The 16,795-nt window shown below is 37.7% G+C and overlaps 1 protein-coding gene across 9 annotated transcripts in view; it reads left to right on the forward strand.

Moving 5' to 3' along the window:
- CPEB2 (cytoplasmic polyadenylation element binding protein 2) overlaps nt 1-16,795 on the forward strand; it is a 68,943-nt gene that overhangs the window by 13,353 nt on the left and 38,795 nt on the right. For all 9 annotated transcript variants that reach the window (XM_061420850.1, XM_061420848.1, XM_061420849.1 and 6 more), the window contains one exon: nt 774-864. In XM_061420850.1, the coding sequence (XP_061276834.1) occupies nt 774-864 (91 nt within the window). The remainder of the gene's footprint in view (nt 1-773; nt 865-16,795) is intronic.

The following is a 16,795-nucleotide window of genomic DNA, read 5'->3' on the forward strand; positions in this document are numbered from 1 at the left end:
AGTTGAGGGGTTTGACATTCAGCAAACAAAACTTCAAACTACACAAAAGACTTTGTTCTGAGACTTGATGATATAGGAAACTTGCTGCAGTGAGAATTCTTTCGCCCTTTTCTCCCCTGCCTTCATTTTTTGCAATAGTGGGTAGAGGGGAGAGAAGATTTGGAAATGCAGAGATCAATATGTCAGGATTATTCTTGATGTTTGTCTTTGTTCTGAAATTGGTATTTCATGCTTTTAATTTTTACTGTTTAGGATGCTTATGCATTCTTTATTATGAAATTCTGACTATTAAATAGCATACAATGTTTGATGTTTAAAGTATGGTGCATTATGGAATTAAGCCTTTTCACCCAAATATTTATTTTTCAAGGGCCAGTGTCCAAATTCCTATATATATGTGAAAAGTTTAAAAGTTAAATAACAACTGAAAATGCTTTCTTTGTGTATAAGATTTCAGAAATATTTATAAGTTGAGAATGATAACAACAGAAATTGTTTTTACTGTATTGCATTAATACTGCTGATTAAATAAGATACTTTTGATATGTGATTTTGGAGATAAATGTATGAAATCTATTGTCCTCCAGTACAAGAGATATTAAGCTCAGGAGATCCTTAGTTATTGACATTGTCTTGGGTTGCAAACTGACTAGTAATATTATATTAGTCAAATGTCCTAATTTATGTAAGAAGATTTAGATAGTACATTAATCATCACTTTTTGAAAAAATTGTGTAGACTATATTCTTTTTTTTTATCTTCTTCTCTTCCAGGATCGAAGTAGAATGTATGACAGTTTGAATATGCACTCTCTGGAAAATTCCCTTATTGATATTATGAGAGCAGAGCATGATCCTCTTAAGGGTATGTGACTTTTTTATTTTCTTATGCCATCCACCATTTTGTCTGCTTCTCTTACCATTTTTCATATGAAAATAAGCACTAACACCTATCTCATCTATGAAATTCTAAATTTGTTAAGAGCCTTTGTTTTTATGAAAAGTCGTATTTTTACCTTGGTAGCTGCTTTAACTTTATGCCAATTTATAGAGAGAAATGGAAAAACCTAAATCTCTTGACTTGTTATTTAAGAAAAAGCCACTTTTTAGAGATAACTCAGTTCACCCAAGGATGAAGAATGGCTCTGAAGGCATTATAGCCACTATTCTAGAATTCTTTCAAATACAGAAATATTAAAAAAGAAAAAAAAAATCTTTCTTGAAATACTTGCACTCGCAGTTTGTAGTAATTCCAGCCTAATATTGTCATAAGTTAACTTCCTTTCTCATTTTCCTTCCTGCTGTCATGTTGTAGGAATTTGAAAGGGTTTTGAGGTAGAGAAGCTAGTCATAAAAGTTAGGGCAAATTAGGTAAAAGAATCAGTGCCCGTAACGTTATACTGTCAGCCTTATCACAGTTACAGTTAACTGTAACTGAAGAAATTGTGTTAACAAACTTGTTTTCATTTGCATGTTACATGTTAGTGATTTATATTTCTTCATATAAAATATATTCTTGCCTTTTATATTATAAATGATGAGAATCTAGCAAACTGTGTGAACTTGAGTCATGAGAAATACTAGTGTCTGTTGCTGCATAATGAACAGTCCCCAAACTTAGCAGCTTCAGACAACAATAAACATTTTATTACCTTACACAGTTTCTGTGAGCCAGGCAGGAATCAGGGGCACTTTAACTGGTTGGTTCTGGCTCAGGGTCTTTCAAACTGTTCTCTTTTTAATTCTATAAAGCCGAGGATTCCCTTATAAGAGTCAGCCTAAAAACTCTGGAATCCGAGAGTTGGCAGCAAGGCAATGGCTCTGGCTGAGCTGGCAGTACTGACAAGCTATCTCAACACTTTTGTTCTGCCTCTGGGTTTTGCTTGTAAAGGAGTTTCTTATCTTTTTGTTTCCTTTGTTGGTGAGGACTTTGAGAAGCTCAGGGGATTTTGGTAATTGTCAATGATGTGTAATGATGCTAATTCTACTCACAAACTAATTAAGATAGTTAGACTTTGATTATTATTATTATTAATTTTTTTTTTTGAGGGAAATTGCCTGTAACCAAATTCAGCCTAGTTTTTTGAGTATTTGAGGTTCTGTTTGTTTGTTTGTTTGTTTAACCCAGTTACCCCAACAGTTCCAAGGGCACTTGGATCCACTGTTTAAGAATAGAAGCTGGCAAGCAGCTTATGATTATGAAGACCTTCCCTCTGTTGATTTCCTTGCCTTCTATAGAAAGAAAATGCTTAGAAATTCTAATACTGATCAAGTCAATATTAACTGTAACCAGTGGATAATTAAACTTTTTTCATCATTGTTTCTCCCAGCCTTCCTTAAAGAAGCCCTTTGAATATGTTAAGAGAAAACATTAATTATATACTCACTATTAATTATCCCAGTTTTTCTGTTTTTCTAGCATATTTTATAATAAAAATGGAAGGAAACCTAGAAAGAAGACTTTGAAAAAGAAAACAGAAGCAGTATGAGGCTAAAAGGAATTTAATATCAATAATTGAAATATTCAAATGAATTCAGAATTCTTCTGTTAGGAAAAAAAGGCTCATTAACCACCTTTAGGAATCATGGTAACACATCTCTTTCTAATTGAAACATTTTATGTTCCACATTTATTATGACAGGGAATAGACAAAAAACAAAAGAAAACATTTGAGAATGCTTCTCCATAGAATTGAGAAATAAGACTGGTTCTATTACCTTTCTAAAATTGGAGCTTCCCAGATGGCCCTAGTGGTAAAGAGCTCACCTGCCAATGCAGGGACGTAAGAGACGCAGGTTCTATCCTGGCTTAGGAAGAGCCCTTGGAGAAGGGAATGGCAACCCACTCCAGTATTCTTGCCTGGAGAATCCCATGGACAGAGGAGCCTTGGTGGGCTACAATCCATGAAATTGCAGAGTTGGATACAACTGAAGCGACTTAGCACACCCACACACACGCACCTTTCTAAAATCGTCTTGATATCCAAGTGCTGTCACTTAGTTTCTTCTTTTATAACTAGTACAAATTTCCCTGCCTCCTGGGATTTGTCATACTGTGTATCTTACTCCCACACGCTGATCGTTGATCGTTACACCGTTTCTTGGGGCTGGGCATCAGTAAAAATTTAGGAAAGCAAGGTTGTGACATATAGAAGAAACCAATCCCTGAATTTATTTCCCCTCCTTTCCATTCCTGATCTTTAGGGCATCACTTCAGCCTCTATCCCATCCCTCTTATCTCATCTTTTCATCACTTTCAGAAAGTTCTGTTCTCTACTTAGCATATGAAAATTCTCTTCTTTAAAAAAGCAGAATAAATCTTATCCTTCTAAAATATTTTTCAATAATCTAACCAGTTGCTATGTCTTCCATATGGAATCTAATGAACAGAGAGGTGAGACTTGTGGGGTAAATGAAGAACTGAAAATAAAAATGAATTTCTTATTTCCCTTTGTGTAAGTGGTGACAGTTTCTTGAAAATTTTCTGTGCAAACTTGAGTGGTGAAAGATTGTATTAGTTATACACTGCTGCATAAAAAATTACTCCCAAATTTAGTAGCTTGAAGCTACAATGAACCTTTATTATCACCTGCAGTTTCTGTGGTTTAGAACTCAGAAGCTCTTTAGCAGGTTAGTTTTGGTGAGGGTCTTAGGAGGTAGCAGTCAGGAGAACAATGAGGCGGCAGTCATCTGAAGATCTGACTAAGGCGAGGGGGATCCTTTTCCAAGATGACTTACTTACGTGGCTGGCAAGTTGGCGCAGGCTGTTGGCAGGAGAACACAGTTCATCACGGACCTCTGCTCAGGACTGCCGAAGTGTCCTCCAAGCGTGCCCCCCCTACCCCCAGAGCAAATGATAAAGCTCGAAGCAGGTGCCCCAGTGTCTTCTAGGATTTAGCTTCAGAAGTCTCATGCTATCATTTCCATGACAGCATACTAGCCACATAGATCACCTTGCTCAGCTGGGGCGGAGTCTGTTGCCCAAGAGCTGTGAGTCCTGGGAGGCAAAGAGCAGCAGGGGCAGTCATGGAGGCTGCCTCCCAGAGAGATGAAAGGCAGAAACAAAATTTGCATTGGGTTCTGCTGTTCTAAAGGAAAAGAAAAACTGCTTCAGGTAAGGGTTTATGTTGGTAGACAGAAAAGCAATCAGGCAGTCCTCTGGAATCCAAAAAAAGTCCACTCCCGGTTACTGGCATGACTGTTGACTGATTAGACTGACAGAGGGACCCTCCTGCCCCCGCTTCAGCCCAGAATGCAAGCCTAGTGGTTTTTACAGGGCAGCAGAGAACCTCCACTGTTTACTGTTAAGGTCTTTCTAGTCTAGCATGGCAGGTGAAATGGTCTTGTCAAGGCTCTCAGGATGTGAAGTGATGGCAGCCATAGATGAAACCCTGGATGCATGCTGTTCCAGAAAGTGTGCTTACTTTTATACTAGGCAGTATCCAAGAGCCTGCTGTGTGTTATGTGAAACAGACATGGTCTCTGTTCTTGTGGAATGTACAGCCAAAGAGGAAGAGAGACCTTCTAGTTACATGTGTGATATGCATAGATACATATAACACATTAATATAAACATACAGTAGGGCTTCCCAGGTGGCACAGTGGTGAAGAACAATCCGCCTGCCAATTCAGGAGACATTGGAAACTCGGGTTTGATCCCTGGGTAGGGAAGATCCCCTGGAGGAGGAAATGGCAACCCACTCCAGTATTCTTGCCTGGGAAATCCCATGGACAGAGGAACCTGGTGGGCTCGATTATGTACACATATAACGGTAAGTATTAGAGTACTATGGAGGGGAGGCTATGAAGTGTTTGGAGGTAATAAGTGGAGGTATCTAAGGTAGATGTGGAGAAATAAAAGGTGAGACCTGAAACCTGAGCAAATCAAGGATGAAACAATATGGGGGGAAAGCATCAACTAGACAGAGGGAGCAGGTTGTGTTCAAGAGCTTGTCGTAACTGAGGAGCTGACAGCAGACTTGTCCTGGCATAGCTGTTTTGGGGCTGCCTGCCGGTGACTGGGTGTGACACCGCTCAGCCAGTCCTCTAAGGGTGGGGGGAGTCTTTTGCTCTGGACTGTGAACACTAACACACTGTTTTATGCTTTCCGTAGTACAAGTGGCACTGACGGATCTGTTTTATTTATTCTGCAGTGACTACTCACCATGAACATCCATTTTCTGGTGACTGTCTTGATTTTTGACAAATATTTTCCTTTTCATAGGAAGGACAATTATGAATTCTTTTAATGGTCAAAGTAAATCATGCTTTGCCAAGTAAAGTTTTGTGATTTTGCAATTTTGTGTTTGCATACCTATGTTAAATAATCTGTGATCTTTTTTCTGTATGTGTGGGTCAATTCATTCCCCTTTAAACAAAAGAACAAGTCAGTGATTATTGTTAATCTCTCTCCCGTCTCTGCCCTCAGCAGTTTACAAAAAAGGTCTTACTGTGTAAGCATTTTTATTCCAAATTGCCTACCCCTCCTCCAAATCATAAGGGCAAACAAAAAATTTAAGCACATAAAAGATTATTTGAGAACAGCAGGAAGAAATGTAGTTTATTTAGCAATCTTAGGTTCTGTGTCAGCAAGTCACAATGCCTTTACTAATGTTCTCTAAACAATTAAGGGGAATTCAAGAAAAAGGATTTAGAGCATGATTTTTCAATACTGACATATTTTTAGAAGTTGATGCCTTGAAAATGTTTTTATTTACTGTGTTTTTGTATATCATAGCATCATTTTTATCACTTGACTGCTAAACTCCTGAAGAAAAACATCTCTGCTTATTTTAAGGAAAATAATCCTTGAGGAAATAAGGAATGACTCTATAAATGCTAAGTGGTCCTGGTGGTATCAGCTAAATTCCTGCGTCTTTTCAAGACACTTCTTTTCTCTCTGATATTCTCCTCACTCGTGTTAGTATAAAATGGAAGTTGTTGTTGTTCAGTCGCTAAGGCCTGTCCCACTCTGCAGTCCCAAGGAATGCAGCACACCAGGCTTCCCTGTCCTTCACTATTTCCCAGACTGTGCTCAAACTCATGTCCATTGAGTCAGTGATGCCATCCAACCATCGCATCCTCTGTTGCCCTCTTCTCCTGCCCTCCGTCTTTTCCAGCAGCAGGGTCTTTTCCAGTGAGTCTGCTCTTATCAGGTAGCCAAAGTTTTGGAGTTTCAGCTTCAGCATCAGTCCTTCCAATGCATATTCAGAACTGATTTGCTTTAGTATTGACTGGTTTGATCTCATGCAGTCCAAGGGACTCTTAAGAGTCTTCTCTAACACCATAGCTTAAAAGCACCAATTCTTTGGCGCTCAGCCTTCTTTATGGTCCATCTCTCACCTCCATACATAACTTCTGGAAAAGCCATAGCTTTGACTATTCAGACCTTTGTCAGCAAAATGATGTCTCTGCTTTTTAATAATGCTGTCTAGGTTTGTCATGGCTTTCCTTCCAAGGAGCAAGCATCTTTTAATTTCATGGCTGCAGTCACTATCCTCAGTGATTTTGCAGCCCAGGAAAGTAAAATCTATCACTGTTTCCACTTTTCCCCATTTATTTGCCATGAAGTTACAAGTCTGGATGCTATGATCTTGTTATTTTGAATGCTGAGTTTTAAGTCATGTTTTTCACTCTCCTCTTTCATCCTCATCAAGAGGCTCTTTAGTAGTTCCTCTTCACTTTCTGCCATTAGAGGGATATCATCTTCATATCTGAGGTTGTAGATATTTCTCCCTGCAGTCTTGATTGCAGCTTGTGATTCATCCCACCATTCTGTGTGATGCACTCTGCATAGAAGTTAAATAAGCAGGGTGACAGTATACAGCCTTGACGGACTCCTTTCCCGATTTGGAACCAATCTGTTGTTCCATGTCTGGTTCTAACTGTTGCTTCTTGACCTGCATACAGGTTTCTCAGGAGGCAGGTCAAGTGGTCTGGTATTCCCATCACTTAAAGAATTTTTCACAGTTTGTTGTGATCCACACAGTTAAAGGCTTTGGCATAGTTAGTGAAGCAGAAGTAGATGTTCTCCTGGAATTCTCTTTCTCTATGATCCAGTGAATTTTGGCAATTTGATCTCTGGTTCCTCTGTTTTTTCTAAATCTAGCTTGTACATCTGAAATTTCTCAGTTCATGTACTGCTGGAGCCTAGCTTGATGGATTTTGAACATTACCTTGCTAGCATGTGAAATAAGTTCAGTTGTATTAGTTTGGACATTCTTTGACATTGCCCTTCTTTGAGATTGGAATGAAAATTGATTTTTTTTTTCCACTCCTGTGGCCACTGCTGAGTTTTCCAAATTTGCTGACATATTGAGTGTAACAGCGTCATCTTGTAGGATTTTAAATAGCTCAGCTGGAATTCTATCACCTCCACTAACATTGTTGGTAGTAATGCTTCCTAAGGCCCAATTGACTTCCCATTCCAGGATGTCTGGCTCAAGGTGAGTGATCACACCATTGTGGTTACCTGGGTCATTAAGACCTTTTTTGTATAGTTCTTCTGTGTATTCTTGCCACATCTTCTTAATATCTTTTACTTTTGATAGGTCCTTGCTATTTCTGTCCTTTATTGTGCCCATCCTTGCCTGAAATATTCCCTTGGTATTTCAGGTTTTCTTGAAGAGATGTCTAGTCTTTCCCATTCTGTTGTTTTCCTTTGTTTCTTTGCATTGTTCACTTAATAAGACTTTTCTTCTCTCTCCTTGCTGTTCTGTGGAACTCTGCCAGTGCAGGAGATGTGAGAGACACAGGTTCAGTCCCTGGGCCAGGAAGATTGCCCTGGAGGAGGAAATGGCAACCCACTCCAATATTCTTGCCTGGGAAATCCCATGGACAGAGGAGCCTTGTGGGCTACAGTTCATGGTGTTACAAAGAGTGGGACAGGGCTGAGCGTCTGAGCACATCAGTAACTATCACATTGGACCCATCAGGTGAAACCACAGTTTACAATTTAAGTACAGAGTCACAAAATAACTTGTATCAGTTTCTAAAATTCTGGTGTGAGAACTTACATTTTCGAGCTTAAGAGCTTCTGGGGCCTTGCCCGGCTGTCCAGCAGTTGAGACTTCACCTTCCAGCGCAGGAAGCGTGGGTTTGATCTCTGGTTGGGGATCCCACATGCCTTGTGGCCAAAAAAACCCAAACATAAAGCAGAAGCAGTATTTTAATAAATTCAAAAAAGACTTTAAAAATTGTCCATATTAAAAAAAAAGTCTTTAAAAAGCAATCAAATTTCATAATTAGAAAAAAAAAATTATTTCAGACTTGGAGAGCATGTTTAACATGCAGCTTCAGGGCCCTGTTCTAGAAATTAGCCATGGCAGGTTATGTGATGAGTACACTTTTAAGAAACTCTCCTCTATTAGAACAAGATCAAAGAAATCTATAAGAAGTTTAAAAAAATTGAGTGGTTTTTATTAAAATAGAGTAGAGCGAAAAATAAAACTGATACCAGCAATATCCATGTCAAAGTATAGTTACTTCCCTCCTCTTAAACTGCCCTAGCTTATTAATAACTCTGATAGAGAGGCATGTATTTCCCAGAACCATTTTGCTTTTCTTCAGCCACCTGTGTGGCTTGAAGTCAAAATTTTCACATGTGCCGAAAAAAAGTATAGATGAAAATCATTTTATTAGAATGTTTTCCAAAACAAGATAATAGATTGCTATGTATGCTTTCAGTTTTTAAGTAAAATGTTTCCTTCTATTTTAAAAAGGAATAAGTAGAATTTACATATTCTTTCCCTTTTACTTCATTGATTTTGTTTTCTTTTTCTGTAGATCATTGGCCTTTGATAAAGAGGAAAAAAATAATTATTTTTGGACTAAATTATATAGAAGCCATATACATTTTATTAAATGTGTTCTGATTTTAAGAGGTGATCACTGTTGTGACATACTTGATACCTTTACCCCCAACTATTCAGAATTTAGTTCATCTTAACGGAACAATTTATTAGAGTAGAACTTCTGTTGTCAATGTTATCTGCAGATTGAAAAGGAAATTTTGAAAGTGTGATTGTAAAAATTCTTGTTGTAGAAGATTCATCTGAAATATGGTATCATGGATAGAGATTTTAAATTTTTATTTAATTTTAAATATTTCTCTTAGCAACAATATTATTAAATTTAGAGTTGTTATTTCTTCCAAGCATCTTTGAATAGTCAACTAAATGATTTGACTTATATAAGATTACAGTTTCTTTTCTAAAAACTAAAAACTATTGCACAGAAATGACAATGAATTTTCTTAAAAATCACATTTATTCAAAGCATATGTGTATTTATTAAAAGTTTATTACTCATGCAAAGCATCTATCCTAGAACTTTAAATATGGGCTTACAGCCCTTATTTTTAAATTGAAAATAAAAGCAGAAAGAATATTTTTTTATATAGAACCTGAAGTGATAAATACATGGGATAACTGAGCCTATGAATTTTAGCAGCTTATTTGTATTTGAAATAAGTATTTGAAAAGTATCTGAGAGTCTCTAATGAAAGGTTTTCCTGCAGGATATAGGACTTTATTCTTTGAAATGTTTTTCTTATTTCAAAAAGTAGTGTGTATTCATTAAAGGAAATTTGGAAAAACTTGGGGGGAAAAGTTTTTAAATTATCAATAATTCCACAAGCTAAAATAACCATGTTTAATATTTTTGGTATATAATTTTTCTCATTTTTTCTTTTTAAATATATAAACATAAGATATATGAGATATTCAAATAGTTACCTTCCCTCTAACCTGGTTAACTTTCAAAAAGTTAGTTTAAAAAATATATGTACATAGATTACAAGGTAAAATAGTGCCATAAGGTTTATAGAAGAAAAAATAGAAGTCTTTCTTCATTCTGCTCTGTCTACTTCTGATTTCTGTTCCTTGGATGTAGCCACTTTCAACTGTACCTATTCTTCGCATAATTATTTGTAAATAATATGCTTATGCTTTATATTTCCTACATTTTAGGTATTGTCTGTAGACTGTCTACTTTGATTTACCCATACCCCCAACATTTTCACTGCTTTGTCCTCTGAAAACTATTTTAGGACCACTTTTGTTTTAGAGGATGCAATTACTGTGATAATACAAATGTTATTTACAGATGAACCTCATATGTTTTGTACTGTAACATTTTCTTTCTCATATAACTCTTTTTCCTGGAATTTATCATTGTCTCTTTTGGTTTGTTTGCTTAGTTTTCTAAGTACATACACTAATTCATCCCAGAATATATTTGTAAAACACTGAAGCTTCTTGGAACATGTAAAAACAGCAAATAGTCATATAAATTGTCTTCCCCCCACCCCGCCCACAATGGTGTGAGTATTCTTGTAGCCCATCATAACTGTCATTTTGTGGTTTCCTTAAACCCAAGAATTCCTTATTCCTTTGGGATTCATGTCCTAATTTCCATGTTCTTTCTTAATGATTTATATATGTTTTATTGGGCCTATCTTACAACCTTCTTTCAGATGGGGTATAAATTTTGAGGCTTGTATGTATAAAAACATGATTATTCTACCTACATAAGATGATAGGCTCGTGTGGAATTATGTATTAGTGATTTAGAATGTTGAAAGCAATGCTTCATTACTTCCAGGGTTAAATTTAACACCATTCTAAAACCTGTTCATTTGTATGATTGTCTTGTTTTCTGTTTTTTAATTTTACTTTTTTACTGGAAGCTTTTAGAATATTTTCATGCCTGTGGTTCTGAATTTTTGTACTAATGAATATGGGTCTTCCTGTGTATGATGGTAGGGGACTTTACCCATCTGTCTTCTTCCCCTTTCTTCCTTCCATCTTTCCTTCTATCATTCCATTTTCTTGTTTTATTTCTTGTACTGCACATTAGTTGAGTCCTCCTATTTCAGAGATTAATTTCCTTCAGTTCTTGGAAAATTTTTTTACCTTTTTTTTTTAAATAATTTCTTCTCTTTTATTTTTTATATTACCCTTCTCTGAAATTGCTGTTCTTGAAATATTGTCTCCTATACTCAACGTTTGGTTTCTAACTTCCATGACTTTATATTTTGTTTCACTTTTGGAAGGGTTTCCTCATCTCTTACTTTCAATCCTTCTAATGATTTTTTTATTTAAAAAAATTTCTCTGAATGACTTTTAAGACCCTCTTTAGAAAAATTCTCAGAACTTTCTTATTTTTATTCTTTGATCTTATTTCTCTGGAGTGTTTAAACATTATTATTTTTCCAGTTCCTTGTATTGTCTATGCTTCTTTCAAGTTCCTCTTTTGTAATTGTTTGGTTTTGTTCTCTTTTTTTTCTCATGCTGGAGACTTTTGTTCAGTATCTTATGATCCTTTGCTGTCCGTTCATTTTTAAAGATAAAACAGAAATGGTGATTGGAAACTGTGTGTAGTTACAGCTTATGATCTAGTGAGCATTACTGTAAGTGGATCTGTATGTCACAGTATCTGTGTTCATGTATTTTCTTTTGTTCTGGGGAATGGACTTGGATGTCTGTCTTCCATTCTTCGGCCTAGAAGCTGTAGTCCTGCCTAGTTAGCCTTCTTAGAAGAGCCAGAGAAGGGGCTGCAGGTGTCTCTGCTTGAACCAATCATCTACCTCCCAGTTTTCAGTTCTACTCATATCTACTCTGAATGATAACCAGAGCTGCTTATTTCTCAACTTTTGGGGGCTTTCATTATAGTAAATGGCTTATTTCTTGATAATCTTCCCCATGTACACACCAGGTTGCCTTTAGTATTTTTGGTGATTTCTGGTCTCCACAGTCAACTACCAATCAGCCATTCATGTTCACAGCTTTTGAAAATGTGATATGATTCTTCTGTGATCCTGTCCAATTCTCTTTGTCATAATGGTGGTTATGCCTCTTTAAAACTTCTATGCTGACATTTTAGAGGTTTCAGAAAGCAGCAGAGATGAGCTCATGTATTCACTCCTCCATGTTCAGTTGGAAGACTCTGTAATCCCTGGTTTAAGTACCTCCTTAGTGAAGCCTCTTTGACACTCTGGTCAGTAGTGGGTTACTTTGTAAGGATTGCTAAGCAACCATGTAAATTTTCAATTGGAGCACTTTTCTCATTTATTTCTGATTCAGTTATTTTTTTTCAGTGTATATTTCTATTCACATGAGAGTGTATCATGGGAGCATTGACCACTTCTGTTTTTGCCTTATCTTGAATCAGCATCTGTATTAGTGCCAACCAAATAGAACAGGCTCAGTGAATTATTGGTTGAAAGATTAAACAATGGTCCAAAAAATTTTCATCAATATTTATTTAGAACTTAAAATTATTTATATGCATGCAAAAAAGTTTATATAACCATTCCCCTACTGTTGTACATTTGGGTATTTAAATTTTTAAATGAAAGTCAATGAGCTTTTTCTGAGTTTATTTCCATAGAATAGACATTACGTTTGTTTTCAAGGCACTAGACACATATTGCCAACTTTTTTTTCCCCCCAAAGTGTGAAAGTATTTGTCACTCAGTCTTGTCCGACTCTTTGCAACCCCATGGACTATAGCCGTCTGGCTCCTCTGTCCATGGAATTCTCCAGGGAAGCATACGGGAGTGGGTTGTCATTCCCTTCTCCATGGGATCTTCTTGACCCAGGGATTGAACCTGGGTCCCTTGGATTGCAGGCAGATTCTTTACTTTGTCTGAGCCACCACGATAGGCAAGGTTTATTTTGACTCCTGCTACAGCAAAAGGGAGTGAAAACAAATAACAGATTTTCACTGTTCTCTCCTATGCTCCCTGAGAGGGGGGAGGGAACTAGTCCTTTAAATGGGGTGAAGGTAGGGGTGGATCTGTGGGTCAGGCCAGGGGGTGGCTTAAGTGGTCCACCCACCCTTGGTGGCCCTGGAGGCGCTGTGTGCAGGGATAGATCATGCACAGTACTGTGCTTTTGCTCCTGATGCCTCAGAAGTGGCAGTTTAGTTTTTTTTGTATCTTATTGTTCATAATGTGCTGCAACTGCACATGTAGGCACTTTATTTTTAGTTCCGTATGGTTTCTTTGTATTCTGATGCTCAAATAGACCTTTGTGCAGGTGAGCTCACTGCAGCAAAGGGTCCCAGGTCCCAGCCTGTCTCAATAAGCATAAGAAGGAAGGAAACTCATAAGTGAGGGGCAGAGTCTCAGTTTGGAAGTGGAATCCTTTCTCTGGCTCTAAAACAGTGTCTTTTGAAAGCCTGGTTGCTACTTGACCTGTGGTCCTTGGTTGATGTCTGCTGCTGCTGAGATAGTTCACAGATTTCCCACTCTTGTGGAATCAGACCATGGTGGTGACCAGCAGTCTTAATTCCCTAAGCGTGACTAAGTTTATTGTTTTACTAATTTTTATTGGAGTATAGTTGCATTAGAGTGTTGTGTTAGTTTCTGCTGTAAAGTGAAGTGCATCAGCTCTATGTATGCAAAAATCCTCTTTTTTGAATTTCCTTCCCATCTAGGTCACTGTAGAGCACTGAGCTCCCTGTGCTATACAGCAGGCTCTAATTAGTTATCTGTTTTATGCATAGTAATGTGTCTGGGTCAATCCCAATCTCCTAAATCATCCCACCCCACCCCCACTTTTGCCAATTTATTTTTAAGTTTTATGTCAGTTTGTACTATCACTGATGATGTTTGATTGTCCATTTGTTATTCTCAATATTACTTTTGTTAATAAACCCTTTTATAATTTAAAGTTTTGTGACCACTAGTGCAACATGATTTTAACATTTAATTGCATATATCAGTTAGTACCAGTTTTATTGAAGTGATTTTACAATAAAACATTATCTTACCAGATGATTAACGACTTAAGTTTAGCCCTTTATTGTTTTTGTCTTTCTCTGTGGTTATACTTAAAAAAAAACTTATTCATATTCTATGTTCCTTGGTGTTTACAGACTCCAGGGACTGTAGCCTTCACAAGTTCTTCTGTCCATGGGGATTCTCCAGGCAAGAATGCTAGAGTGGGTTACCATGCCCTCCTCCAGGGGATCTTCCCAATCCAGGGATCAAACCCAGGTCTCCCACATTGCGGACAGATTCTTTACCTGCTGAGCCAGCAGGGAAGCCCAAGAATACTGGAGTGGATAGCCTATCCCTTCTCCAGGGAATCTTCCCAACCCAGGAATCAAACCGGGGTCTCCTGCATTGCAGTCTTTACCAGCTGAGCTACCGGGGAAGCCGTCCTAATGTATGGTCTAGTATTAGTTGGATAAATGTTTTGAAAGTTATAAATATTAGGTGAAGAAAATTATAATGGGATCCTTATTTATGAGTGAATTAGCTTGATTAATTTTCCTGGAAACTAAAGTAGACTGATGGCTTTTATTAGATGAAAGTAAGGAATGATCCTGTTGCTTTCTTGGAATCTGGATCTAAGGGTCTTTTCTACATTTGTATGATCTTATTCTTAGGCTTTTATGAGGCATGCATTCAGATTTGGGAGTGAGGTCAGGAATGACTGTCCTGCCCTTTGGATCTGAGCAGAGACTGAAATTATTCAAGGTTGGTAATGACCACATTCTGAGTGGATTTTACCAGGCTTCCTGTGAACCATTTTTTTTTTTTCCTAACTGGGTTTCAAAATAAAGGTGAAATGTAGATAATGAAAGAAATATGAGAAGAGTCTACCAAAGCAGTAGGAGCAATGCCTTGTTTAAAGCACATAAAAAAGAAGAATTAGTTCTTATTTAAGAGTGTTGTGTATGTGTGTTGGTTTAATATATGTACCCAATATATAACATATCATAGCTATCATTTATTGAACTTTTGATATATGCTAAGCTCTGTTCTCAGAACTCTACATATATGGATTAATTTAGTTAATTATCGCAACTAAGGGTAGATATTTAGCCTTAATTTAAAGTTCGATGATTGTGATGGCTTACTAATAATAAATATCTAAATTTCATTGCTAGTAGCTGGTGGAATTTAATAGTTCTTAAGTTTGTGCTTTGAACCACCACACCATACCACTTCTCTTATTAGTTGGTTAACTATTCTAATTCAAACTCTTGATGTGTGATTTTTTTTTTCTGTTTAAAAGAGTTGGCAGAACGTGTGGCATTGTTGTTCAGCACCTTTCTCATCACTAATGAGAAATTTGTTGGCATCATTAACTGTGAATATTGGGGCTTTGAAGATCGTTTTTTGGATGCATTCATTAAAGAAAAAGAAAACACTTGTGGAGATGGGAAAAATTAATCTTGGCAAAGAGCAAAAATAGGACTTGTCTTTTTCCCTCCCCTCCCCATATTTAAGGGGTTAAGAAATGAATTGATAAAAGCTTGTTTTGTGATTTTTTTTTTTTTCCGTTCACTGAGAGAATGTCTTTTCCCTGTCTCACATACAAATGCATATTTAGGTACTGTGCTTTAGATCAAGGTCATAGTTCACATAACAGAATGAGACTTTTTTTCATCCATTTAATAAATATTTGAATCTGTTATGTACCAAGCTCTGTGTTACATGCTAGAGATAGAGTAGGGAATAAAAAATGACAGTCTTGCCCTCATGGATCTGTTTAATGAAAGACAGAGACAACAGGAATCAGTGTTGTCAATCTGCCTCTGTTTGAAGGCAGAAGCATAGTGTCAAGGGCACAGAGAAAGAATGAAGCTGCTGCTTTAGACAGGATGGTCTGTGATGGCATCTGTTAAAGACCTAACTGAAGTGAGAGGTGTGACTTTGGTCATATGTAGGCAAGTGCATTTTGGATCAAAAAGGGGAGGAAGTATACAGATCCTGAAATGAGAATGCGCCTGCTATGTTTGGATAATAGCAGAGGCCATTGTGGTTAGAATGGTAGATGATGAGGGGCCAGATAAGTGGGGGAGGGTTTTAAGCAATAGAGCAATATAAGCTGACTTAGGTTTTAGAAGGATCACTGCTGAGTGGAGACAAGACCATGAGGTTATTCTGGCCGTCTGTGAGGAGATGGGGATGGCTTAGGCCAGGCAGACAGTGAAGGAGCTGGTGAAGAGTAGTCAGGTTGGGCTCTGTGTTGATAAGAGAACAGGTGACAGATTTATACACAGATTAGTCAGAGTGGGGAATAAGGTAACCCAAAGTTTGGAGATGAGCAAACTACTGGGAAAAAGTGCTGTATACTAATCTGGGGAAATACAGAGTTAAGGTAGAGAGTTGCAGTTAAGAGATACAATGTGAGTGTAATCTGCTTAGAGATGACATATAAAGTTTTGGTAGCAGATAATGTCATCTAGCAGAGAAGGCAATGGCACCCCACTCCAGTACTCTTGCTTGGAAAATCCCATGGATGGAGGAGCCTGGTAGGCTGATGTCCATGGGGTCGCTAAGAGAGCGACTTCACTTTCACTTTTCACTTTCGTGCATTGGAGAAGGAAATGGCAACCCACTCCAGTGTTCTTGCCTGGAGAATCCCGGGGGCGGGGGAGTCTGGTGGGCTGATGTCTATGGGGTCACACAGAGTTGGACACAACTGAAGTGACTTAGCAGACTTAGCAGCAATGTCATCTAGGGAGCAGTGTAGAGAGAGAAGTCTGAGGATTGACCACTGGAGCTTTAGCATTTAAGGGTTGAGAAGAGGAGGAACATAAATTACTTGCAAAGAAGACCTTAGGAGTGGCTGCTGATAGAGGAGAACCAAGAGAATATGGTATCAGGGAAAGGAAGTAAGATGCTATATCGAGTGGGCGTCCCTAGTGGCTCAGTGGTAAAGAATTCGCCTGCCAATGCAGGAAACGTGGATTCAACTCCTTGGTCAGGGCCATCCCCTAGAGTAGGAAATGGCAACCCACGCCAGGATTTTTGCCTAGAAAATCCCATGGACAGA

The sequence above is a fragment of the Bos javanicus genome, chromosome 6 (assembly GCF_032452875.1).
Source record: "Bos javanicus breed banteng chromosome 6, ARS-OSU_banteng_1.0, whole genome shotgun sequence".
In the NCBI taxonomy this organism is placed as follows: domain Eukaryota; kingdom Metazoa; phylum Chordata; class Mammalia; order Artiodactyla; family Bovidae; genus Bos; species Bos javanicus.